We start from the raw sequence: 27,609 nt of genomic DNA, 5'->3' as shown, positions 1-27,609 counted from the left end.
CAGCAAGAGGACAATTGTTAATAATGTCCTGGAATATAGGAGGCCTAGGTCAAAAAATAGTAGATCCTGAATGGTTGGGTTTCATATCAAAATTTGATATGTGTCTCTTTCAAGAGACTTGGCTGACAGATCCCCTGTTATGCAGTGGATTCCTCAACTATTATATACCAGCCTCAAAAAGAAGAAGAGGTCGCCCATCAGGCGGACTAATTATATGGATTAAACAAGACCTAGGATGTCGAGTCACTCAAAGTTCTAACATTAGTGAAGATATCTTATCTGTAAAGATTGTTTCAAAGGACGGGGTAAACCTCGAAATTTTTAACGTTTATGCACTAGGTCTGCCGGGGGGGAAAAAGTCCCCAGTAGTACAATTGCTGGAAGAATTAATCGACTCCTTGCCCTCAAACTATTTACCCATCATAGGAGGCGACTTTAATGCCTCGTTTGAGCCCTTGGACCATGACATATCCCAGCTTACTGCTGAAGAGGACGCAAGCTGGGGAATTCCACCCCTTGAGATTGCCCCAGTAAAAAGGTGGTCTGGGGCAGCAATTCAGCTAAGCGGATTATGTCTAGGGAATCATTTGAGGGCAGCCAATGGCAGGAGCCCGTCTGACAAATGCGGTTCAAATACCTTTGATAACGGCCGTATGGCAAGCAGAATTGATTATTTATTGATTCATGCTAAACTCTGGCCCTATTTTATAGATATGGAGGTAGTTAACCGAACTGAGAGTGACCATCACCCGCTAGTCTCAACATTTAATTCATCTTTACTTGGCGTTACTGAAAAGCTACAAGCTACACACGAGCCAGAGCATCACCTTTCTAACGATATGCGCCACCTAAAATGGGATCGGGTCGCCGAAGACCCAGGGGTCCAATTAGCGATAAAAGAAGAAGTCACTCTTGCATTGGAAGAACTGGGTCTATCAGTTGAGGGTCAGGACTCCCACCAACGTATAGTGGAAATTCACGTAAGGCTTTTTGCGGGCCTGCGGAAATATTTCTTCAAACCTGCCCCAATAAGGAGTTCCATGCCCCAAAGAAAAGTGGGCTGGTATAATAACAAGTGCAGGAAAGCCCGGGTCGAACTAGGTAGTGCGCTAAAGCAGAAAGACCCAACACTCGTAAGATTTGCCAGATCCAATTACGGGAAATCTCTTAAAGAGGCAAAGGCAACCTGGGAAAACGAAATTTGGAAGGATCTCCTCGAGGCCTCAAAAAGCAAGAACAGTAAAGTCTTCTGGGACACATACAAATGGGATAGGGGTGTTATAGCAGAGCGTCCCCAAAACAGTGTGCCACAGAACGCTTGGACAGACCAATTCAAACCCCAATATGCCGCGCCCTCCCAAAATACCCCTACTGAGACATTTCACCATGTATTTTATAAAAAGGCCATATTTACACTTAAGAATGTGGATAGAGCACTAGACGGAGTTGTTCGGGGAAAGGCCCCGGGAATGGATGGCATCCCTGCCGATGTGTTCACTGATGACAGAAGCCTCTGGTCCAGTTATATTATGCGACTTGCCAATGCAATTGCTCAGGGAGCGGAAATCCCGCCCTCATGGAAGGGCGCTGAAATTGTCCCTGTATTCAAAAAAGGAGACAAATCAATCCCAAGTAATTACAGACCAATCAGTTTGATTGATTCGGTCCAAAAGATCGTAGGCCGTATGCTTCTTTACATAATTCAAACTTGGATGGATGACCATGACATCTTAAGTCCTATCCAGGCAGGGTTCCGTTCCCGGACAAGTACAATCGACCAAGTCTTCCGTTTTGTCAATCTATACTGGAAGACGGTGGTCTTGGGGAAAGGCGCCCTCTATGCGGTCTTCGTGGACCTAAAAGCTGCATTCGATTTGGTCCCAAGAAGCAAGCTTTGGCAGGTCCTGATGGAACTGGGAATTGCACCCGAACTTCTCACCGTGATCATCCGCTTGCATGAGGGAAACGTTGCCAGGGTGCGCTGGGGTGGCCCAGGGGAGGTGACCGACGACTTCCCGGTTGACAGGGGAGTGAGGCAGGGGTGCGTTTTGGCGCCGACCCTGTTCTCGCTCTTCGTCAATGGGGTGGCCGGTTGGCTCTCGCGGACCCCACCGACGCGCCGATTCTGGCAGGAGTGCGTATCCCTATCCTCATGTTTGCGGATGACACGCTGATAATCTCTAAGACCCCTAGCGGTTTGCAGAAGGCCGTTGGGTGTTTCGAAGAATTTTGCACTGAGAGGGGCCTGGAGGTAAATACGGGGAAGACGAAGTTCATGTCTTTTAATGGATCAAAAACCTTTAAAGGGAAAATATACATGAACAAGTTGCCCTTGGAGGAAGTGACATAATTTACATATCTAGGGATAACATTGCAAAAAGGCATGCGTTCGGGTTGTCAATTAGATCGTGCCGGCCTACAACATAAACAAAAAGTAGGGGCCTTGTTGGCTAGATTCAAAACCTCACTTACTAAGCCAATTTCCCCAGTTCTAGAAATCTACGGAACCAAGGTCCTGGGCTCATGCCTCTACGGGGCTGAGCTCTAGGGCTTTAACAACTTGAATAGCCTGAAAGCTCTAGAAAATGCTTTGTTGTGTAAAGTCACAAACCTTCCTTCCAGTACACCACTGCGACCGCTATTATTGGACTTGGGCAACAAACCCCTGGAACAACTGGCGAGGCTACGTCCAATACTATACTGGCGTCGTCTTTGGTGTACCGACGAATTAATTCATTATAGGAGTGGCTTTATGGACATCATAGAATCTGACAGGTCCCAAAAAATACCATGGCTGTCAGGAATAAAATCTATTTTGGGAAGTATAGGCCTGATAGATCTCTGGAAAAACCCTTTAAACACCGTTTTCCCATCTAAAGAAAATCTGAAAAACATGTATTGGGAATGGGTTTACAAGCTGGAAATCACGCAAGGCCTTTCGACCCATTTAACAGCCCGGTTTTTTGATCTAAAAGTTCTTCCCCACTTAGAGGATTACTGGGATATTATTGAAAAAACTTCTGATCGTAAGTTATATTTCCAGCTGCGGGTGGGCACACTACCCATAGCAGAATTTACCTCTAGATGGGGGAGGCTAGGCAGCAATAATGATAAATGCTACAGATGTGTTGAAATATGTGAGAACATTGGACACGTACTATTTTTCTGCCCAATGTATGTGGCACCTCGCAAAAGATGGATACAGCCCATCTGCAAGTTTTTGGGTATCAGAAGATATGCCATAGCTCTTCGCATTCTGTGCACCGATCCCACTCCCCCAACATGTATAGCAGTGGCCAAATTCCTAGGGTGGGCCTGGAGTATAAGAACAAAAGCCCTGAGGCAAGCTGCCAGCTCCTTTCTTTTGAACTAGCATCTATTCTTGCAAATTTTCCATGGAGAAATATCTTGATGTCGACCGCTGGAGCGCTGGGTTGTGAATGTAATGTCTAGTTACTTTCTGTATACTACAAATTGACATGTTTAGCTTTTTTAACTTTTATATTTTATAATCCAAGCTCGTCGGCTATTTATAAATTTAATTGCAATTTTATCTTTTTAGGTAATTTATATGTATTTATATGTATTTATATGTAATGTTTGTAAATGTGCTTTTATGACTTAATTGCCGAATAAAGCTAATTGATTGATTGAGATTGACCAGCCAGACGAGACAACATAAAAGACTTATATCAATCCAACTACAGGGTACAGATGAAAGCTACAAATCATATAAGAATGAATGCAGATCTGCTGATTAGAATACTATTTTGAGATGTATTAATTAAGACTAAATAACACATATTAATATAGGAGGCTGGCCATTCAGAAGAGAGAAATGAGATAAGATCTGTCAATCAGAAAAGAGAACATATAGGGAATGTGGTACTCAGATGAAAGGAGAAATAAGAGATCTATCAAAATAAAGGGGAATCGGGAGACCTGCAGTACAAACAGAGGGAAGAAATAATGTGTGCCAATCAGGAGCAGACAGAAAGGAGGTCGGGCAAATCAGAACAGAAGGTAAACAGAGATGCATTAATCAGTTAAAAAAGGACAGATGGCAAATCTATGTCGCATACTAGGAGAATGAGAACAATTTTGCTAAGTACATAACAGTTTGAATGGAGAATAAAAATTAGATTGAACAATAGGTATTTATTTTATTAAATTTGGTGTTTTATAAAGCGCAAACATGACCCAAGGGTATCAGAGCGCTGTACATATGACAGATAAACTTAAACGACAAACTAAAAACGAATGTCTAATAAAACCAAATAGCAACTTTTAAGAACTTCAGTAAGATAAGGTATGTAGTAACAGAGTTATTAATAGATGACACTCATTCGTTCATGAGACATTGGAGTAGGTCTCCAGGGCAGCTTTTCATGAATCTGCTTTGCGTTGGTTCCGCTCCAGGAACCCCGGGGAGAATGTTTGTGTGGGATCTACTGGGATTAATAAACTTCCGCCCTGTATTGGGATTGCGGTCTTTGTAGCGGCCAATGCGGTCATTAGAGAGTACAGAGAAGATCATTTCTATTTAGAATAGTTGTCAGTTAGAAGATCTGGTGGTCAGAACAGAATAGGGCAGCAGATCAACCCAGAACAAGGAAAGGTAGACAGGAGATCTCTTTGTCAGAATAGAGAAAAGACAGAATCAAGGGTAAACGGTTGGTCTACCAAGCAAAATGAGGGGCAGGCAGGGAATCTATGGAACCAAAGACAAAAACAAGATCTAGTGATCAAAACAGAATAACAAGCATTGGCAAAGCCAGAAGGCCTTGCCTTGTTGATGTATCATCTTTGCCAATGGTTTTTTGCTGATGGTATGAAGTGTTGCTGATGCGTTTAAGTGTCAGCAAAAACAGAGAACACAGAAAAACCGATGGAATGACTTCTGCTGCCAGTTGCATCATTCAATAGGTACGCGCATGCATGATGATGTATGCATTTGTACCTATAGAATGATGAGGGCGCAACTTTTACTTTTTTTTACCGATTTAAGATGGTGGACACCATTTACATCAGTAAAAAAAAAAATATATATATATATTGCCTGAAAGCACTTTTGAGGCAGCAGGCAGGTCCTGCAGCAAATGGAAGCTGCAAAGCCCACCGAAAAATGTAATTTAAAAAACTGAAATGAGGGGTGTGAGAGCAACAGAGGAATGGGTGGGTGTGGATGGGGACTGGCCACTGGAGGGGGAGGGGAGGCAAGAGAGCAAGTGAGGTGCCCAAAAGTACCATTTAGAATGTGGAGGGGCTTGGGAGCAAATGGCAGCTGCTGGGCCATCCCCCAAAAACGTCATGAGATCTACCACTGGCCTTAAGGATGAAGATACAAGATATCGGCTGATTGGCAGCGCCCTTGTATAAAATCTCGCGATATGTTAAATTGTCTTCTTTTTGTCTTTTCTGTTTGGTAGATTTACCAATCACAAATGATTGTAAACAGTTTATTTAATAACCAGAAGAGAGTAGAGAATTAGACCTTCGGGTGAGACAAGAACGTGCAAAAAATGCACAGGAGATTGTGCATCAGAGGAAAGGCTGGAGAGAGCAACTGCCTACCATAAACAAGGACAGCAAGAAATAAAGTAAAGAGATGAAGTGACGGACAGGAGGTCTGAGGACCAGAATGGAAGATGAAGGAGAGGAGCGGGAAAGCAGGTGCAGCATTCAGGAGAGAGGGGAGGCAGGAGATACAGCATTCAAAATAGGAAACAAGCAGGTCAACCCATCCGAACAGGGAGATTTCTGGAGATGTAAATATCAGACTCCAGGTGCCATGGTGCAGCCAGGAGGAGGACAATTCTGATAGTAGCCTGTTAGCAGGGCTTGCTCTACAAACAAGAAATCTGCAAGACTCACACCTTCAAGGCCTGCACTCATACATGCAGGTGGTGACTAGCAGCTCACACGCGTGGGCTGCGGTACCTATGGGACCCTGGGAGATGGTCATGCCAGGCTGAGGGCTGCAGTTGTGGGTTGCTCCGGGTAGGGGTGGGGCCCAGTATTAGCAGAAACGATTAATGATTCATCAGTAGGCTACTCAAGGCATTGGCTTTTACTCAGACCTAGTCTCCCAAGTCGTGAGCCTTGGCGGAGCGGTGGTGCAGCTTAGGCCCTATTACGAGATTTTGGCGGAGCGGTAGTGCGACGGTGCAAACGCCGCGCCACCGCTCTACCAATGTTCGTGCTGCTCGCCCGCCCACCAGATTATTACTTGTTCGTAGTCTGTCGGACGGCGTAGCGGTTCCCCCTGCAGTGCACTTTAAAAGGCGGTAGTGCCTTTAAAAAAGGCACACAAAAGGAATGCATCACAAGGTTCCTGCACAGGAGGAACCTATGTGCATGCACACAGGGGGTCACATGCTATGCCCCTATGTGTGCATCCACTTATGTCTGAGATACAGGGGGGCCCGCCAAGCATTTTTGATGCCTCTGACCGCCACACCTACGCCAGGCAGTTCTAGTGCACTCTGACTGCCCGAGTCGTAATCAGGCGGTCGGACCGCAGGTGCGGCGGTGACTGGATCCGCCCGCTACCACGAGTCTGGCGGTCTGAGGACCCCCAGACTCGTAATCTGGCCCTTAGTTTCTTACTCTCAACTTTGGACCAGACTTACCAAGATTGTTTCAGTTATGTGTGCCTGGCGCAAGACATAGGTGGTATTTTTCAGAGTAAGACACACCTAGTCCAGTAAAAAAGACTTTGTGGATCAGACTCAGGCACTTTAAGAGAGAAAGCCTGCTGCCTCAGTGTGTGCTAATAGTGTCTGCACTTAACTGAGGGTAGAGAAGGAAAGCAGTGGTTTTGTACGATGAATTTAAAGGGTTCAATCACACTCTGATCTTGGTGGGGCGCGGAATGAAAAGTTTTTTTTTAAAAACATAGGGGCATATAATCAAGAGATATATCACCCCGTTTTCGGCACGTAGCGCAAAAAAAGTGGCGATTTTTTTATCTCAATATTAGCAAGGCGTCGCTAACAAGCATTAGCGCATGTTAGCAGACGATTCTGCAACGCATCTCATGACAGCGATAGATATCGCTAATGAGATGCAAAGTATACATTCCCTCCAAAGGCAACATGAGAAATGCTCGCAAAACCTACATCGCTGTATTAACAACGCTGCCCCTGAACTGCGAAGCGATTACAAAAGGCGCGCTAAGCCCCCATTATCGCATGATTCTAATGCCTGAAAAAAATACACGCTATGCGCAATTTGCGATAATTATCGGACGGTGTTGATAATATGCCCCTAAGAGTAGTAGATATTGCATTGATGCAAAGCAATTTGTATAAGTCTCAGATGAGAGATATCTGCATCATTTTTACCAGGGGAAGAGAACATGGTCTATGTTTTTAGGGAATCAAGTGCATTTGTACCAGATTGTTGTTATGTATTTATATCTATTTTCCTTTACACAACAAACTGTGAAACAGCATGTATGAATAAACTACATGTAAGAATACTCCACCAACAGGAGACTTTCAAATCTGAAAAGAGACATCAAAACCTGAGACTGGATGATCAGATTACAAGACTGACATGAGGCGTAGAGATGTGAATCCAGAGATCGCCCCATTACAAGGGGCGATCTTCCAAGTGGACACCAGGACAAACAGGAGATGTAACAATCAGAACGCCGGAAAAGCAAGAGATCCAACGATCTGAAGGGAGCTCAAACAAGAGACCTGCAGAGTAGAATAGAGGAAAGACTGGGGATCTATCATCCAGAAGAAGGCGGGCTGGAGATCTGCCAATCACTAAGGTAGGATGGTGTTCTACCAATCAGGAGGGAAAACCGTCTGCAGATCTGCCAGTCACGAGGGAAAACAACCTGAAGAATCTCCAATCATAATAGAATATAGGCTAGGGATTTGCCAATCAGCAGGCTGGACCGGCAGGTCATCAGCCACTTAGGAGGGAAGAGGGACTGCAGATGTGACAGGATAGAGGACAGAAGCAAGAGCTATTTATAGGAAAAGAAGAACAGCAGGAGTACAGAATCATAGATAGAGGGGTGATCTACCAATCAGGAGGGAGTATAGGGAGTAGTTCTATAAATCAAAGTCTAGACAGGTGATCTTTTGATCATCATCAAGGTAAGACAGGTGGTCAACAGATTAGAATAAAAGACAGAAGGGAGATCTACCAATTAGAAGTGGGGACAGACAGATTTCACAGGTTTTGGACCCACCCTCACCTACCTGAGCAGGCGATTGCTACCTCTTCCTGTATTACACAATCATGCTTCCCAAGACCATCTGAACTGCAATGCACGACTGACTCCTCTTCCCCGGTGCAGTTTACCTGATCGAGCACAAATACACCTTCTGGTCTGGTAAAAGATTCAACATTTGGTTTTGTTTTCGACACACCACCACACCGGAGCTTCCGGCACACCAGGGCAGCATTGAGTTCGGTCCATCCATCATCGCAGACATTTCCCCACTGGCCATCATGCAGAACCTGCAGAAATCCTGAGCAGGGATTGGGCCCCCCTGTCAACCTCATGCTTGGGTTCATGCTTGGGTTCTGCTCAGAAGCACCTGGAAGTAAAGAGAAGCTACTGTGAGATAGTACCAACTTTCAGTCTCCCCGTTACTCAGGCTCCCTCTTGCTCTGACTGATTCTTCCGGCATTCCACCCATTCATCCCAACACACGAATGATCATATGGACTCTCAGGGCTAATCCTGGTAGCCGGCCCAGTTGGCTGGTTTTATGATCCCCCATTTGGAGACTTTGGGCCATATGTATGAAGGCAATTTTGCGATCGCAAACGCCGAAATTTGCAGAATTTCAGCGTTTGCGATCGCAAAACAGCTGTGTCATATGTATGACACAAACCACCCCTCGCAAAATAAGGAATCTCAAATATTGCGACTCCCTATTTTGCGATTGCATTTAAGGAATCGCAAATTGTGATTCCTTAAATGCAATGTAAAAAGCACAGAAAAAGTGCAATTTGGACTTAAGGAATCGCAAATTACAACCAACTTCAAGTTGGTGGTAATTTGCGATTTCTTTGAAAAATGCACTTTTATGCATTTTTCAAAGTGCCATGTGACTCACATACATGCCCTTAGGGCATGTATATGCGCCACATCTGCACCCATGCTCGTTTCAGGGGTGCAACAGGGTGTCCTTTTGACACCCTGGCACCCTTGAAATTGCATTCGCAATTTGCGGTTCTCTAATTGGGAATCTCAAATTGAGAATGTCTTCCCATTCATCCCTATGGGCCTCTAAGCCCATAAGAATGAATGGGGAGGTATTCCTTAACTGCGAATCGCAATTTGCTATTCGCAATTAAGGAATATGTAGGATTCACAAAATGTATTGCAAATCCTACATACATACGGTTTTGCGATTCTCAAATGGCGATTCGCAAAAAATCGCTATTTGAGAATCGCAAATGGGCATTTTCATACATATGGTCCATAGTACCTTACGACAACCTCAGAAGAATGCAGCGTGCGACTTAACACACGGGCACAGGTGGATACCATGGATGGTCTGAGTGTTCGAAGCAGGCTGGGAAAACGGCAGACCGGCTGGGCCTTCGGGTCCTATATTTCTCTATGGTCCATATGACTACGCAAAAGGAATGCTGATCTCTGAGGCGTGTGATGTCTTTATACATGCGGGGTCTTGTGCGGCTGCCTCCTTGGACCTAAAGCGATTTCTGCTACTTTGTGGCTGCTTGTGTCCCTTTGATAGGTGGACTCAAATACAGTGGTCGATAGCTAGAAAAGCGCTGTTCCTATAGCGAACGCTTTCGCTAGTAGTACTAGCATGCATCACAGATAGTACAATAATACTGTTGTAACCTTGGTATATTTTGGTAGCATTTGTTTCAACATACTTTTGGTGATGGTATTTGTAATCACTCCTCAAGCTCACTTAAAATCAGGGACTGGAAAACTGAGGTTAAGTGATTGTGCACCTATAATTTCAACCAATGCTTTGCTTTTATTAAGATCAGTGCACAAGAACTCTCACATGTAAACAATATCTTTCAAAATACCTGTTTGTAAACTTTCCTTTCATTTCCAGAAACAAAACAGGTTTGTGATTTTAATAAAACAGCATAGCTCAACTTAAATCCAAACAGTCTGGAAGAGAGAAGAAGAGGCTGAATGTGGGTTGTTAGAGAGGGTTTTATGGTAAAGTATGGTCTACAAAAATATTGTGACACAGGAATATTGTGTCAAAAATATCCTCAACAAAAATACAGAGTCTACATACTAAGGGGCCGATTACAATGCAGCCTGTAAAGGATCCGACCTAAGGTCGGAGCCTCTACGGGCCGCATTATAATGGGCCGCTCAGTTTGCTTCCCGACTGCTTCATTATGATGGAAGCGGTCGGAAAGGAAACTAGAGGGTCATTCCTGCTGACACAACACCGCCAGCCAGGCGGTGTACTCAGATCACGGCAGTCGGGATACCGCCAGCTTGGCGGCATTCTCCCGACCCCAGCAACAGTGGTCCTGCAGCCAGACCGCCAATCTCGGAATCAGGGCCATACTATTCTAACCTCAATGTAAACAGAAGTAGAGGAAGTGTTGAACATGGGAGGGGGTGGTTTACTATTCCCACTCTAATCTTAGCAGCAGTAGGTAAAGTGTTGGACTTTGGAGGAGTGAAATTTAATATCCCCACTCCAACGTAAACACAAACAAGGAAGGTCTCTTGCTTTGGAGTGCTTAGCTTAGCTTTACTTTCCCACATCAACATAAACAATAGTAGGGAAAGTCTTGGACTTTGGAGGAGTTACATTTACTATTACCAATCCAACCTAAGCAACAGGGAAAGTGTTGGACTTTAGAAGGGTTAAATATACCATACAAATTCCCAAGCTTTTTAAAAACATTTAAATAAATAAACATATTTAGACATATTTAAAATAAAAACATATTAATTAAAGTTAAATAAAATTAAATGAAATAAAAAACAAATATATTACAAAATCAATTAAAAAGCTACTAAACAAATTAACAGTATTTAAAATACATACACTGCCCCATACTACTAAAAAAAACAGCAATAATCAGAAAAATAAAAAAGTTATAAACAAAACATTACTATTATTAAATTAACTGTTAAATAAAACAAATTGAATTAAAACAAATAATAAATATAAAACACTTTTTCAAAATGTTCTTATTACAGTGATCATCGAATTATCAGTTACAAACAACTCATAATTGATATAACAAATAAAATAAATAATTTATATAATGAATAACTCATATTATAATAAACATAAAAACCAATCATTAAAACTTAAAAATAATAATTTGCTATTTCAATTACTTCCCACCATAATACCCTATAAACCCAAGAACCCACTACTAAATTAAAATATATTTATTACATTTTGAAATATTTAAGTTACACATTGAAAAATACAAAATATTCTGAAAAATATAAAATAAATGATCAAATAATTTTCATAATTAATTACCAATTATTTACTTAATTTACATAAACATTTATTTTAAAATACAATAATTTATGTGTTATATAATTACCCACACTAATCTCCTACAAGCCAAACAACTCACTACTAAATAAAAAATGACTAATTACATTTAGAAAAAAATAATAATAATACATTAAAAATGACAAATTATACTAAAATAATTAAAATGGCAGTTCAAATATTTACATAATTAATTACCAATGAATTCGTTAATTGTCAAGAATTCCTGTCATGCGAGGGGAGGAAAACGGTAACCAGCGAATACGGACTACATCTCCCAGGATGCTTAGCGGTTGAGAGGTTATGTAAACAGGAGAGCTGTTACATAACTCAAGGAAAACACGCCCTTATGTAAAACAGGAGAGCTGTTACATAACTCAAGGAAAACACGCCCTTATGTAAACAGGAGAGCTGTTACATAACTCAAGGAAAACACGCCCTTATGTAAACAGGAGAGCTGTTACATAACTCAAGGAAAACACGCCCTTATGTAAACAGGAGAGCTGTTACATAACTCAAGGAAAACAACGCCCTATAAAGGGAGGAACCGGGAGGTACAACGCTGTCGGATATTGTGTTTACAACCGACGTACCTGCTTAGTGAAGAGCAGTGTTCCGGAGTGGTGCTCCAGTAAGGCAAGAACGGAGGTAGGTCGAGTCGTTACTCCCTGGGCCGTGTCTTGCCCCATCGTCACCTGTGAAGGACCCGGAAGCTCTACCGGATAACCATTGAGCTTCGCTTTTTGACTCGGCTGAGTCAAAGCGCAGTGGCGCTTTTGCTGGTTGGAGTCGTAACTCCCAGCCCGACCAGAGATACAGGGACTGCCAGCTGTAACGCACACCAGGAGGTGTTTGCCGCGTTACAGACTCGGAAGTCCACAGGATCGATCGAGCGGCTGCTCTCGGTTCAGTCTTCTTTGCTTGTGATTGGGGTATCGGTGACGCATCACCAGGAGGTGACTCCGCGTCCCGGTGCAGTCTGAGGAAGAGGTTGAGCGGCTGCTCCCTTCAGGTAGAGACCCCGGCTGGGTGTTTCCCTGACTCCTCGATTCTCCCCAACACTCTTCGTGCCCCTCACAGCCTACCGATTGGCATTGTCGGCCATTTCATTTCTGCCCTCTGTTGGCATACGCCGGGATCGGCGTATATGCAGAGGACGGTTAGGACCATCCGTGCTGTGGGCTGGTAACGTACTTAGCCTGGAGGATTCCAGTGACTATAACCTTTGTTTATTCCTTGTATTATTTTTGCCTTCATTAAAATAACTAAACCTTCACAAGTGGTTGCGTTCTCATTATCGTGTCTGTTAAACGATCCTGAGACGTTCAGGGCGTTACATTAATATAAAAGTGTAATTATAATTAAAAACAATAATTTATATTTGAAATAACTTCCTGCCTTAATTGCTTACAAACCAGACACTGCACTAAATTAAAAATTACTAATTAAATGTAAAAGAAAACAAATTACACAATACAAATTACAAGCTACACTTAAAAAATAGAAAACAATTATTATCTTAATACAAATACCTACAAATAATATAATAACTCACATATATTATTATTTTTTTATTTAAAGGGAACAATATTAAAGTAAATTATATTATACATGATATTTAAAAAAATATGCTATATACCTAAAATCCCGATTTTCTTACCTGTTATATTTTGTCCCATGATACTTTTAAGTTGCCTGTATTTTTGACACAATATTTCGGATACTGTTAGCGACACCAGACAGACTCTGCCTGACATGAGGCTGAAGCTGTCTCAGCCCTACCACCCTTTTAGAGTGCACTAACTAACCTATTTCTGGTGTACCAGGACATCAGCGACTGCCCGCCCTACTTTGAGAGTTTCACTGAAGACCATGGGACCTAGAAAGGAGTCAAGCGTCCTGCTGATTGTAACAGTTAGCGCACCAGCGTTTACCGCTGACACGCGCCAGCCGTTCCCCGTCCCTGCGCTCATGCCGGCCAGCGTGAGCGCGCATATAAATAAAGACGGGCGGAGCTGCGACGGCAGTCCGCGCCTAGAGTCTAATACGGTATCAGTGTGTTTATTTGCGGCACATTACAAGGCCTTAGCACATGGCCTTCGGCGGGAGGGTGGACCCCTCCCACAGATGTAACAGACAGACAAGTCCTACAGGCCACGAGATCGACACCTGCAATCCCCGATGAATCACTGTGGATATTGTGGGTATGAGGAACACCCCGCACAGTCATGCCCGGCGCAAGTAAAGACCTGCACCAACTGTGGCATCGCGAACCACTTTGCGTCAGTGTGCAGAATGAAGACACAGCGTAAGGAAGGGGGCCAACCAAACAAATGCGGAGGATGGTCCGCCAACTATCGCACGTCTCGCTCGCATCTCAACAAGGAGGAAAGAAGAGAGAACAGACAGTCTACCAAGGGGGCGATTCCACATCGGAAGACGAAGGTGAGACGTACCTAGTCTCTTTCACCCAAGCCCTAAAGAGCAGGAGACGGCCCCAACCTCGCTGCACAGTACAGATCGCAGGATCAGACACCAATGCGGTAATCAACACGGGAGCCTCAGTGACAGTCATGGGAATCCAGCAATACAACAAGCTAAGACCCAAGCCGGAGCTCAGACCATCGAAAGCACAGATCTACATGTATGGCAGTGACTAACCATTGCCCCTCCGAGGCAAAATGACCGTGCCAGCATGGTCAGAAGGCGTTGAGATCACCATCGACATCCATGTCATAAACCAGGAAGCGGACACGCTGCTCAGCAGTTATGCGGCTGAAGACCTAGGGCTGGTGATGTTTGCCAGAAGAGTACTGGCAGACCAGACTGAAGAATTGCTGAGCCAGTTCGGAGACCTGTTCAAGGGTCTGGGGAAGATAAAGAGGGCCCCCATCCGACTACACATAGACCCGGCCATCCCGCCAACGGCCTTAAGACACCGGAGAATCCCTTTTTATCTCCGACCCCTAGTAGATTAAGAATTACAAAAGCTCGAAGACCAAGGGGTAATAGAGAAAGTGTCTGGACCTACACCATGGGTGTCACCCATGGTAATCGCAGAGAAGCCTTGCCAACCAGGGAAGATCAGACTCTGCATTGACATGCGCCTCCCAAATAAGGCCATTCGACGTGAACGCCACATAACGCAGACTATGGACGACATTGTGGCCGATCTGAATGGATCCAAATGGTTCTCGAAGCTGGATCTGAACCCGGGCTATCACCAACTAGCCTCGCCAAAGACAGTCGATATATAACGATATTCAGCACACACCTAGGCCTCCAGAGGTACAAGCGGCTGAATTTCGGCATATCATTTGCCGCCAAAATATTCCAAAACGCCGTCAAGGAGATCCTGGTTGGGTTACCCGGCGTCCTAAACGTGAGTGATGATATCCTCATCCACTCGAAGGCAGCAGAAGAACACTACCACCACCCTCAAGAGACTCCTGGTCCATGGGGTCACTCTACACAAAGAGAAGTGCCTGTTGTTCCAGCAAAAGATAGAGTTATTTGGCTACATGTTTACCCAAGAGGGCATACAAGTGGATCCCCGCAAGTCCCAAGCGATCAAGACCGCATCTGCCCCCCTCACTGTGGCAGAAGTACTCAGCTTCCTAGGAATTGCCACGTACTGCGGCCACTTCGTTCCGGACCTAGCTACACTTGCAGAGCCCCTCCGGAACCTCACTCTGGCTTATGCCATATGGCAATGGGGCCCAGCCGAAGAGACAGCGTTTCAAGCCGTCAAGAAGGCCCTCCTCGGCCACACCATGTTGGTGTACTTTGACCCCGCGAAGAGGACCAAAATCCTGGTGGACGCCAGCCCCGTAGGCCTAAGGGCAGTTCTCACCCAAGAACAGGAGCCCGACCGTTCGGCCGCCCTCGTGTATGCCAGCAAAGCTCTGTCTCCGACAGAGAAACAATACTCTCAAATTGAAAGAGAAGCCCTTGCCATTTGGTGGGGCTGCAGGCACTTCCATTTATACATTTGTGGACACCCGTTCACCGTTGTCACGGATCACCAACCTCTGGTGCCACTGTTCAGAGGGTCAGCACCTCACCCGCTGCCACGAATTGAAAGGTGGGCCATCGGGCTCAAACACTACGACATGGACGTGATCTATCGACTCGGCACCAAGAACCCAGCTGACTTCTTGTCAAGGCACCCAGACACCACCAGAGAGATGAGTGAAGAACCCAGCAGTGATGACACCGAGGCACACCTCGACATGATCGCAGCAGTGACTTGCCCTCGAGCACTGACGCTCGAAGAGGTAGCAACCGCAGCAGAGCACGACCCAGTCATGTTCAAAGTTCGGGACAGTATCCAAGGAAGACTGTGGCGTCGGTTCCTACAGTCAGCAAACACATGGTCGAGCCCAGAGAAGGAAGACCTGATGCACATGTGGAGAGTCAGGAACGACCTAAGCCTCACCCAAGGAGGCATTCTCCTCAGAGGACCCCAGATAGTCATCCCGGCATCCATACAGCCGCGAGCAACACAACTTGCCCATGGAGTGCATCAAGGAGTGGAGAAAATGAAGACCCGCATGAGGGGAAAAGTCTGGTTCTCTGGGATGGATGCACAAGTAGAAGAGACCGTCCGGAAGTGCTCATCCTGTCAAATAATGAGTGGGCCTGAAAGACCAGCACCCATCCACACAGAGGAACACGGCCAAAGCCCATGGAAGAAGGTGAGCGTGGACTTCGGGAGCTTTCCCGATGGGCGTGTCACACTTGCCCTTGTCGACAGCTACTCCAAGTATCCAGTGGTGGAAGTCGTGAATTCAACGGCTTTCCTGCATATCGGCCCAGCCCTAGAGAAGATGTTTGGAATGTTTGGATGTCCGAAGGAGCTCCGCAGCGACAATTGGCCCCCGTTCCAAGGACACCAGTTCCGCAAATTCATGCGCCACCAGGGCATCCGGCACCGGCGCATCACCCCGCAGTGGCACCAAGCCAACGGGAAGATTGGACATCTCATGAGAATGATAAACAAGACTCTTCCCATTGCAGTGACGGAACAAAGCGACCCGGAACAGGAGCTGCAGAGATTCCTGCGGGAGTATCGAAGCACACCGCACTGCTCAACACGCCAAGCACCCTGGGCGCTGATGTTCAACGGCACCCGACGGGATGAGCTTCCCACTGCACCAGGATGGTCTCCTCCTCCCTTTGATGAAGAGCGCACCCTTAGGAGGAGAGAGAAGCGCAAAAACACTGCTAGCCAAGCTCGGCGAGCAGTATCCCGCCAACTACAGCAAGGGGACACCGTTATCATGAAGGACCGGAGGAACGTTCCGGTCTCGGTACGAGCAAGGGTACTGGACAGTGATTAACAGACAAGGAATCTTAGTGACTGTCGAGAAGGAGGGAGAAACTGTGACCCGCTACATCTCGTGGTTCAAACAAGTGGACAGGCCTACTCCTCCCACTGACATCATGACCCACGCGGGGGGGACGGAGGTCAGCCAAGGGGAGCTCCAAGTAGCTGACGAACACCGCCCAGAAGCGACCGCCGTGCCGGCAAGTCTAGAAGCCGCCTGTGAAACTCCCGACCTATCTCCAGCACCCAGATCCCTGCCTCCACCACGTGCCGGGGGACCCTTCCAGGTATGCCCTGAGAGAAAACCCTCCACCGAGCACCCGCCTGAAAGACTTTGCCTGAACTACGAGACTCTTGAGATCCAGTCAAGGACTGAGTTGAGATGGGATGTAACAGTTAGCGCACCAGCATTTACCGCTTATGCGCGGCAGCCGTTCCCCGCCCCTGTGTTCACGCCGGCCAGCGTGAGAGCGCATATAAATAAAGACGGGCGGAGCTGCAACGGCAGTCCGCGTCTAAAGTCTAACACAGTCAGTGTGGTTATTTGCGGAGCATTTCAAGGCCTTAGCACACGGCCTTTGGTGGGAGGGTGGACCCCCCCCCCACAGATGTAGCACTGATCACAGCCCTGCACCTTCTCTGGGTCATTCGCACAAACGCACTCTACCTAGCACGGCAGTAGTGTACATGTGCAGTGACTGTCCAGAGGCAGAGAAGGAGATTTAAAAAAATGTATATAAATATATATAAATAAATAAGCGCAAACTGTTGCAGTCATTGCAACTATTCTCTTATGAGTCTGCATTGCCCTCTAGTGGTTCTTTTCTGTACTTTTGATACATGGAAGTCCCAAGGCCGTGTTTGTCTGCGACTGCCTGGCGCAGCCTCTATTCATTAAGCAAACAGCTGGACAGTGCCCTGTAAGCAGGCGCGCAACACCCATTGGGCTCACCGGCTTCAGCCCCCCCCCCACCCTGTCGTGTGTGTCAGCCCGGCTGAGACAGCCTCGCGGGCTGGCGTCCGTCTAATTGCAGCCGGACCCGAGTACTTCATAGGTCTTTAAAAGACCATTTACTCATAATGAGGCTTTTGTTGTTTTTTCACCCCTTCTTACAGCCACTCTGCCTATGGCTGGAAAAATTACCCCCCCCCCCCCCTCCGGAATTTGTCTCTATTTGCCCGCCTGCCTGTGAGGGTCTTCTACAGGAGTAAAGTCAGTCACGTGGCGTCAGGCGCGCAAGCTTCCCTCCTAACAGGGAGACGTTGATGCAAAAATGGAAGAATTTCAAGCTTCCATCACAAGAAACAAGTATTTTTTAAATGTATTTTGGTGTTTCCGTTGCACAAGCAGAATTCAAGAGGACGTTTGAACTCTTAACAGATCAATTTGCATGTTAACTACAAGATTCTAGAAAGTACGGGCAGGTGCAGCATGATAGTGCATGACATCAATACATTTGCAGTTTTGTATTTACAGTTTTTTTTTTGTGTTGCCTATTTATATAGCGCGAACTCGACCCGAAGGTATTGGAGCGCTTTACATCAGCACCGTATTTGCAATACATATGATCAGCGTTCCGTAGAAGTTCTGTAGCTGTCTCAATAGTCAAAACATACATGTTCAAGATTAAAAATGAGCGGCATTCGTCGTCTCTTGGGGCGTAAGTGTGTTTGGTGTTAAAGTTTACTTCTGCATTTACGGATGGGGGGTGCTACATTTCACAGAGTTACTGAATGCAGCTGCCTCGTAGCCCCATGTCATATGGACGCCGTTAACCAATGCTAGATTTCTGAGTTTATATCTTGTTTATAGGGCGATACAAAATGTATACAATTGGAAAAAAACACAGTTCAGCCCCTTGCAAAATCTCGACCAAAGCATTTTGATAGTATGCAACAGAAAAGACCATGCGGGCAGATTTACAAGAAAGTGACGCATCTGTGGAGATGGGTCACTTTCCCTGCGCCACCCTGAGAAACGTTTGCACCACCATGGTTGCGCTGTATTTATAATACGGTGCACCATGGCGCAAGGATTGACTGATGCGTCTGAAATTCTGACGTGTCTGTTGGGGGAAAAGTCACGCATTGGTGGAGTCGTGTCGCAAGCACGACCCAACTCCAGCAATGCATTTTGGGGCCTATTCCCACTACACTGTGTCACTCCTTACGCCTGCATCAAGCAGGCGTAAGGTTTTGACGCAGTGGCGTCCTAGAAGTGACGCAGTGAAATCTTGTAGCTTTCAATGCGCCACTTTTACGAGGCTTTCCTGCGTGGGAACGCCCACCCTGCATACATTATACCTGACGCAGGTATAATGTGGCGCAGGGCTTTACAACGTGATGCATCTCCCTAGATGCGTCACGTTGTAAATTGGCCGCATTTTTTACGCCACCGCTGCATCACAAAAGTGATGCAACGGCAGCGCAAAAGTGTCACAAGGGGCTTGTAAATCTGCCCCCATATTATTTGATCCTGCTGCCATGTGCTATGTGCCCTCCCTGCCCTAAATTGGGTTGCATTTTTTACTCTTTCTCCCCCTCATACTTTGAAATATTGTATCTTTTTACTGTAAACCAAGGAGTCAAGGTTGTGCTAACTGTGGTAGAGTGCCGTAAGTTTATGACCACTGCGCTTCCATTTGTCCAGTGGCTTATCACTTCACGTCTGTGATATCACAGAAATCTAAGGAGCAGATTTACGAGAAACTGACACATCTGCATAGATGCGTCAGTTTCCTTGCGTCAGCGATGAATGTCCTTGCTCCACTATGGATGCGCTGTATTTACAATACAGTGCTCCATTGCGCAAGGATTAACAGATGCGCCAGAAATTCTGACGTATCTGTTGGCGCAAAAGTGACGCGTTGCTGGAGTTGCTCATGAAAGTGATGCAACTCTAGCAATGCGCCACAACGTAAGGGGGAGACCCATTCAAAAAGCCCTGCGTCATTCCTTATGCCTGGTCTGAGCAGGCATAGGGATTTTGATGCAGTGAAGGCGTAGAGTGACGCAGTAAAATCTTGTAGATTTCACTACGTCAGTTCTACATGGCTTTTTGCATGGGAACGCCCACCCTGCATACATTATACCTGACGCGGGTATAATATGATGCAGTGCTTTACAACGTAACGCATCTCCCTAGAGGCATCACGTTGTAAATTGGTCACATTTTTCACGCAACGGCAGTGCAAAAGTGTCGCAAGGGGCTTGTAAATCTGCCCCTAAGTTTGTATTTTGCAGCCGAAACTCCACTCCCACCGGGAAATTTGGAAGTTGGTTTCTTAGAAAATGAAATTAAGAAGTAACTAAGAAGGATGATATACAAAAAAATCAACTATGCAGGTCAGTCCCAGGCACAGAGGCAGTGGGGTACATATGCACTTTTCCCGGAACCTAAAAAAACTCTGTAAACTAAACTTCTCTCATATCAAAACTGAAACAAATATAGTGCACTCAAAAGGACTATGGGGCATATCAAAAACAACCGGCGATAATTATCGCTAAGCGCACTTATCGCTAGGATAATTATCGCCGGCTAGCGTGGATTTTTATCGCTGAGATAGCGTGCTATTAGCAACGCTAATCTCAAAAGCGATAAAAATCCTAGCTCTAACTGCCTAACGTGAGATTATCGCTGGAAACCCAGCGATAATCTCACGAAATGTGGCGTTAGCTTGTTAATAGGGCCTCACAAACTTAGCCATGATATCCTCCTTCCATAGGATATCATGGCTAAGTCAGTCCTGAAGCAGGTGTAAGGAAAGTAGCGATAACAGGGGTTATCGCTACTTTTCCTGCCGCTATGCTTCATAGCGTGGGGCTTGTTGATAGGAGAAATGTCGCTTAGCGACATTTCTTTTGTCATGGCAGGTCAGGAACGCCCACTTTGCAGCTCATTAGAGATGCAAAGCTGGGCGTTAAGATTTCGTATGCTAAAGCAAGGTTTCACGCGTTAGCGTGACCTTGCTAAATAGGCAATAAAACTATCGCCGCTTTTCGGCCGAAAACGGCCGCAAAAGCGGCGATAATTTTCTATCGCCTCGTTGTTGATATGCCCCTATATTATTTATATCTATTTTTAAAACCTTTGTTTAAAGCATTTAGCGTTCAGGCAGTGTAGAATTTCGTTGCTTTATTTGCAATTTTTAGATAGCGCAGAGGTGCGCTTTGGATTTGATCCGTTTTAAAGGCGGTGGCTACAGCACGTAAATCTATGGAAGAATAACTAGTTTTTAGTTTTGTGTTTTAATTTTCTGTGACTCAAATAGTCTCTTAGAGGCTTTCAGTATTAGAACTGTTGGTTGTTTTTTAAATGTAATTTTTATCTACAATATCTTTCCCAAATTTGAAAAACGCTCATTGTCCATGTATTTCATCATGCTCCCTGGAATGTTATTTTATTGTTTCAAGTGTGATGTACTTTGGAAATGTACTTTTATGATTTTTCTTAACATCGAAAAATGTTTTACAAACCGAAAAGGACTATATTATCTGCTGTTCTATCCATCAATATACAATTCACTGGCGTATGCTTAACTTGAGGGGTCCTCACATATTCTGGGGTCTTTCAGAACTGTCTGCTTCCATAACTTTAATTCTGTTGTGGTATTGTTTTGTTATTCCTGTTCTTTCATGCATTTTTTTTTTAAGAAGCTTTTTCTTAAAAGGCCCTAAGCATCTTGAACATTGCTTTTTTAATCTTACAAAATATGTGACCTTGTTTCTAACCAAGTTGGCATAAAAATTAAAGATGCACAATTTGCCACAAAATGTCCTAGAAATCCTTGCTGAACAGCAAATCTTTCCACATTTCTTTGTCTTGTCACCATTACCCGCAAAATCTTTTTCAAATCCTACAAGTCTTTGATCAATAACACTGTCCTAGTGTTCTTAAAAATGAACATTCCTTGTGGAAAACAGAACTGTGTGTAGTGCTGTGTCATGTTGTGTTCATTTTATCTTGCACTTACTAGGACCAGTGTAGCTGTTTCTAGACGCTGTAAATGATAGGAGTTACTCTTTTAAAAAGCTGTTGCTTTGATCATATGTAATGGTACTCAATTTATTGACCTCAGAAGGGTAAGAGGAAAGTGACGCACGCAGCAGGTCATGATAGATATGCATTTTATTAACTTTCTGCATTGGGAGAGCGCCTTGCATAGCTCAGTACTAGGACAGCAGTGCATGGTGCAGGTCAGTGCAAGCGTGCACTGCGCGAGCCCGGTGAATGTCTTGGGTAATAATGGGGCAGTGCTGCATGGTGTGGAGCAGTACAGCGGAATAGTGAGAGCCCTGTGGATACTTTCATTACTGGATATTGGTGCATGGGGCCGGTAAGGCTAAAAGAGAATTTTCATAGTTCTGCCTACATCTCTGCATTCGGAGACCAGTGAAAACAGAAATCAGTGCATGAGGGTAGTATCAGAGTTCTGTGGATGTCTTACTAAAGAGCCACCAAGGTGAAACATAAATTGAAGTAAAGGTGCATTGAGAGACATCTGTGATGTTGCAGCACCTCTATACTAATGTGTAATGTAGCTATGGTGGAGGTGCATTGTGAGCGCTCTCTGAATGGGTCACTCCCCACTTTGGACTCATGACCAGTCTGGATAGAGGTGCATTGTGATAGCTCTCTGAATGTGTCAGTCCCCAGGTTGGACTCATGACTGGTCTGGATAATCAATCAATCAATCAAGACATTTATATAGCGCACTACTCACCCGGAGGGTCTCAAGGCGCTTGGGGAGGGGGGGATCCGTTACTGCTCGAACAGCCAGGTCTTGAGCTGCTTCCTGAAGGCGAGGTGGTCTTGGGTCAGGCGGAGGTGGGTCGGGAGAGAGTTCCAAGTCTTGGCGGCCAGGTAGGAGAAGGACCTTCCTCCTGTGGTGGCTCTTCGGATGCGGGGGACGGTGGCGAGGGTGTGGCTGGTGGATCGAAGCTGACGAGTGGGGGTGTAGAAGTTGAGGCGGCTGTTGAGGTATCTTGGGCCTTGGTTGTGAAGGGCTTTGTGTGCGTGGGTGAGGAGTCAGAACGTGATTCTCTTGCTGACGGGGAGCCAGTGCAGGTCTCTCAGGTGTCCATAGATGTGGCTGTGTCGGGGGGTGCCGAGGATGAGTCTTGCTGAGGCGTTCTGGATCCGCTGGAGTCTCTTCTGGAGCTTGGCGGTGGTTCCGGCATAGAGGGCGTTGCCGTAGTCCAGTCGGCTGGTGACGAGGGCCTGGGTGACCGTCTTCCTGGTCTCGGTGGGGATCCACCGGAAGATCTTACGTAGCATGCGCAGGATGTTGAAGCATGACGAGGAGACGGCGTTGACTTGTCTGGTCATGGAGAGGGAGGAGTCCAAGATGAAGCCCAGGTTGCGTGCGTGGTCTGTTGGTTTGGGTGCGCTGCCCAGGGCGGGGGGCCACCAGGAGTCGTCCCAGGCGGAGGGTGAGGAGCCCAGGATGAGAACTTCCGTCTTGTCTGCGTTCAGTTTCAGGCGGCGGTTCACCATCCACTCGGCTACCTCTTTCATCCCTTCGTGTAGGTTGGCTCTGGCGGGGTCGTTGGTGAGGGAGAGGATCAGCTGGGTGTCGTCGGCATAGGAGATGATGTTGAGGTTGTGTTGGCGTGCGATGGCTGCAAGGGGGCTCATGTAGGCATTGAAGAGGGTGGGGCTGAGCGAGGAGCCTTGAGGAACGCCGCAGATGACTTCGGTGGCTTCTGATCTGAACGGGGGTAGGCGGACTCTCTGTGTCCTTCCGGCGAGGAAGGAGATGATCCATTCTAGTGCCTTCTCCCGAATTCCGACGTTGCTGAGGCGCTGCACTAGGGTGCGGTGGCAGACAGTGTCGAACGCTGCGGAGAGGTCCAGGAGGATGAGGGCCGCTGTTTCTCCGTTGTCGAGCAGGGCTCGGATGTCGTCAGTGGCATCGCGATGAGGGCGGTCTCGGTGCTGTGGTTGGCTCGGAAGCCAGACTGCGAGAGGTCGAGGGATCCGTTACTTTCGAGAAAGGCGGCCAGCTGCTTGTTGACGGTCTTCTCGATGACTTTGGCCGGAAATGGGAGGAGCGAGATGGGACGGTAGTTTTTGAGTTCGGTGGGGTCCGCTGATGGTTTCTTCAGTAGAGCGCTGAGTTCGGCGTGCTTCCAGCTCTCCGGGAAGGTGGCGGTATCAAAGGAGGTGTTGATGATGTCCCGCAACTGGGGTGCGATGATGGCGTCGGCTTTGTTGAAGACGTGGTGCGGGCAGGGGTCGGTTGGAGATCCGGAGTGGATGGAGTTCATCGTACGGATGGTGTCTTCGGTGGTGATCGGGGTCCAGGCGCGGACAGTGGTGGTGGGGGGCGTTGGTGCGGTCGTGGGGTGCGTCGGTTGTGAGCTGAAGCTGTTGTGTATGTCTGCGATCTTGTTGTGGAAGTAGGAGGCGAGGGAGTTGCAGAGGTCTTGAGATGGGGTGATGTCGTTGTTTCCGGCGTTGGGGTTGGAGAGCTCTTTGACGATGTTGAAGAGTTCCTTGCTGTTGTGTGCGTTGTTGTCCAGTCGTGCCTTGAATGCAGTTTTCTTGGTGGCGTGGATCAGTTGGTGGTGTTTTCGGGTGGCGAGCTTGAGGGTGGTCATGTTGGCTGGTGTCGGGTCCCTGCGCCATGCTTTCTCGAGGGCTCGGCAGTTCTTCTTGGAGCTCTTGAGTTCGTCGGTGAACCAGGATGCTCTCCTGCTGCCGGGTCTGCTAGGCGTGGTCCTAAGTGGGGCGAGGTCGTCTGCGCAGTTGCTGATCCACTTCGTGAGGTTGATGGCGGCCTGGCTGGGGTTCGCCGAGCTGGGGGGCGGGTCCTGACCCAGGGATGCGGCGAGCTGGTCGGCTGTGATCTTGTTCCAGCTTCTGCGTGCAGCCTGTTGCTGGTGGTGGTGGATCGTGGTTCTTCTGAAGCTGAAGTGGACGCAGCTGTGGTCCGTCCAGTGGAGTCCGGTGGCGTGGCTGAAGGAGATGTCCTTGCTGGATGAGAAGATGGCGTCGAGTGTGTGTCCCGCGTAGGGGGTGGGGGTGGTCACCAGCTGCTTGAGTCCAAGGTTGGCGAGGTTGTCCAGCAGGGTGGTGGTGTTGCGGTCGTTGTTGTTCTCCAGGTTGTAGGAGAGTAGGGTCTGCAATCCTATGATCACCCAGATTTTTTGCTTTTGCTTCATTGGTTTATGACTTTCCCCGGCTGTGGGCCTGCCAATCAGACCCACAGCCTAGCTGTTCTCTCTCGAAATTAAACACATGTACATTAGGTGCATCCACCAATTGGAACTGGGCCGCCTTGTCAGTCCCTGTCTCAGCATACCACAGGTATCCAGGGCATCGGTGTACCCAGGGCCTACCAGGGGCTGCAGCATGTATTATGCCACCCCTGGAATGGCCGCCCAAATCTGACACAACTGGATGCACGACAGCTGGGGCAACGTGGTGTAATCACCCGTTGCTGTAGGTGTAGTATTCCTACACCTAACCCTAAAATGGACACATGGATTCCTATCAGTCACTCCTATGGCAGGCCTTATCAATCCTGAAGGCAGAGTGCAGGGAATCATGTGGGACGGTGCTCTGGCGCGAGCTGAGCCCGTCGACGGCTTGCGGAACCAAGTCCTATTAGCCGTTCCATGGTGACGCGGGCCAACTACTTTTAAATGCATTATAATCCTCGCGGTTATTTGCTAACTTTGGCATCGCATCACCTACACATGTCGAGTAAGGTGTCATACGAATTGGAATACGAACCCCTCGCCAGTTCTGGCGACGGGGTTAGCATTCCCCCCTTTTAGAGGGGCACGACATGGAAGTAACCTTGAACCCCGGTTAAAGTTGACTCAAGCCTCAGCATCACAAAATGGATGCTGCCACCAGACACAAGTCTGACCTCCTGCTGCTGGGAGACCTTCCAGCGAGGGGAGCTTGGACAAAGGGTTTCCTGTCGAGGGCGGTGTTAGCACCATCCCAGACAGGGTTTGTGTATCCCAGGTAGGCAGGGCTGAAAGGAAGGTGATTGCCAGTGGCACCCCGGTGCTCACTGTGCATAGCCCGGCTCAAACCAGTTTCGGGGGCACACCAGCCCCTGAGCTGGGGCGAAGCCGGACAAAGGAAAGGGGTGTAACCACCCCCCTCCTGGCTCCACCCATAGGTAGAACCTAGTCACGGGCCAGCCCCTTTTTCTTAGAATAAAGGTAGGAGCGAGTCCCCTTCCCAAATTGGCTAATTCTGAATCTTGAACTACTTTCCACGAAAGGAACTCTTGACTATTTCTGAAGACTCTCCCTTGTGGCTAAGGAGTAGCCACCCTGCACCAGCAGGCACCACCTAAGCGCTTGCGGTTTGCTGTAAGTCTCTCCTACGGATCAAGACTGCCCAGCTCGACGAAGCCCGAGTCCCTGCCATCTCTGACCTTTTACCTACCTCATCAGCCCAGCTGAGAGTCGTAGGTGTGACGAGACCTGCGGGACCGGCCATCTTCAGAACCTGCACGACGCTTATCTAGCACGCCCACCGAGCGACCCTCGAGTGAGTGCACCTAGGGTTTGAGAAGCCCTAACCCTGAGCAGCTCCAGCACCGAAGTCTGCCTCCCCAGCATCCCCGAGATCTGCGTGGGGGCCCTTCCGCTCCTTGCTGTTCACCGCGTTGTTCGACCACTTGCCGACCGGCTTGTGGCCCTCTTCACGACGCACCACGTTTGTTTCATCACTAGTCTGGTTGCTCCAGACTGGCTCTTGCTCCCCTTCAACAGAGGAGTACCACGGACCCTCCTGGTCCACTCCAGACGCCATCTTGACTCCACCGCGTGGGCTTGCCACTGCCAAGATCCGCAGCCGCATTCCTGGGCCCAGCATCATCGACAGCAGACACCTGCGTGGGACAGCTCGCCCTCCATCCTGGTCGCCGCCGCGCCTCCTGGTCCGAGGAACGGCCGAGTCCGACGTCATCCACTCACCTGGTCGAGGTGACTTCAGCCGGTACCCTCCTGGTGCCCACACGATCGCTGGCTAGCGGTTGAGAACTGAGTCCCCTCTGCTTTCAGGTTTCCTTCATCACCGATCCAGGCTTGGATCTCGCGGAACATCGACACTGGTCGCCTGCCAGCAACTCTTCTTTCAGGCTCCTGAGACTACAACGAGGACTTCCGACATCTTGCCGAACCTTCCACAGCCGCAGCCTCTGGGCTAGGTAACTCGAGCATTTCGGTGCTCCATCGCAGGTTCGCTTTACAAGTGTCCAGTTCCTTTTTCGTTTAGTCCCAATGATCGGATCACTCCAGAATCAGTAACTTTAGACTTTCTAACTTCTCCCCTTCCACTTGCAGTGTAAAGGTTTCGTGCCCTCGGGCATTTGTGTAAATTGTGCAACCAGAAGTATTTTCCTAAGAGTTTTGTATTGTGCTTAGCTCCCTGACTCATAAGGAGCCAGGGTAGTCTTGTTATAAATAAATATCCTTTATTTTCATAACAACTTGTGTGGTGTCCTCTCACTTGGTGTTCAAGGGGTATATGTGATGGTAAACAGCTGGCTTAACACGCCCTCTAGAGTTTAGCCTGAGACTGCTCGTATCCACGCTACTAGGATAGCTGGTCTATAAGGTTGACTTACAACCAATCATCAATAAGGGTCGTTTGGAATGATACACAGTGATCACTAGAATAGTGAGCACTACATATCAGGCCAACTTCTCACATTGGTGAGCAGCGGTTGGGATTTGAGCTTGCTGTTGTTTTACCACACACGTATCCTAAGAATATCGCAGTGAAAGATCACATAAGTACCCAGG

General features: G+C 47.2%; 1 protein-coding gene across 1 annotated transcript in view; it reads right to left on the bottom strand.

Annotated features, from left to right (window-relative positions):
- Positions 1–27,609, bottom strand: part of LOC146797027 (scavenger receptor cysteine-rich type 1 protein M130-like) — a 253,013-nt gene that overhangs the window by 198,052 nt on the left and 27,352 nt on the right. Inside the window, exon 2 of the mRNA XM_085629619.1 lies at positions 8,223–8,564. Coding sequence (XP_085485745.1) covers positions 8,223–8,564 — 342 coding nt within the window. The remainder of the gene's footprint in view (positions 1–8,222; positions 8,565–27,609) is intronic.

The sequence above is a fragment of the Triturus cristatus genome, chromosome 10 (genome assembly GCF_964204655.1).
Source record: "Triturus cristatus chromosome 10, aTriCri1.1, whole genome shotgun sequence".
Taxonomy (NCBI): Eukaryota; Metazoa; Chordata; class Amphibia; order Caudata; family Salamandridae; genus Triturus; species Triturus cristatus.
This window is presented reverse-complemented; position numbering and strand designations above follow the sequence as displayed.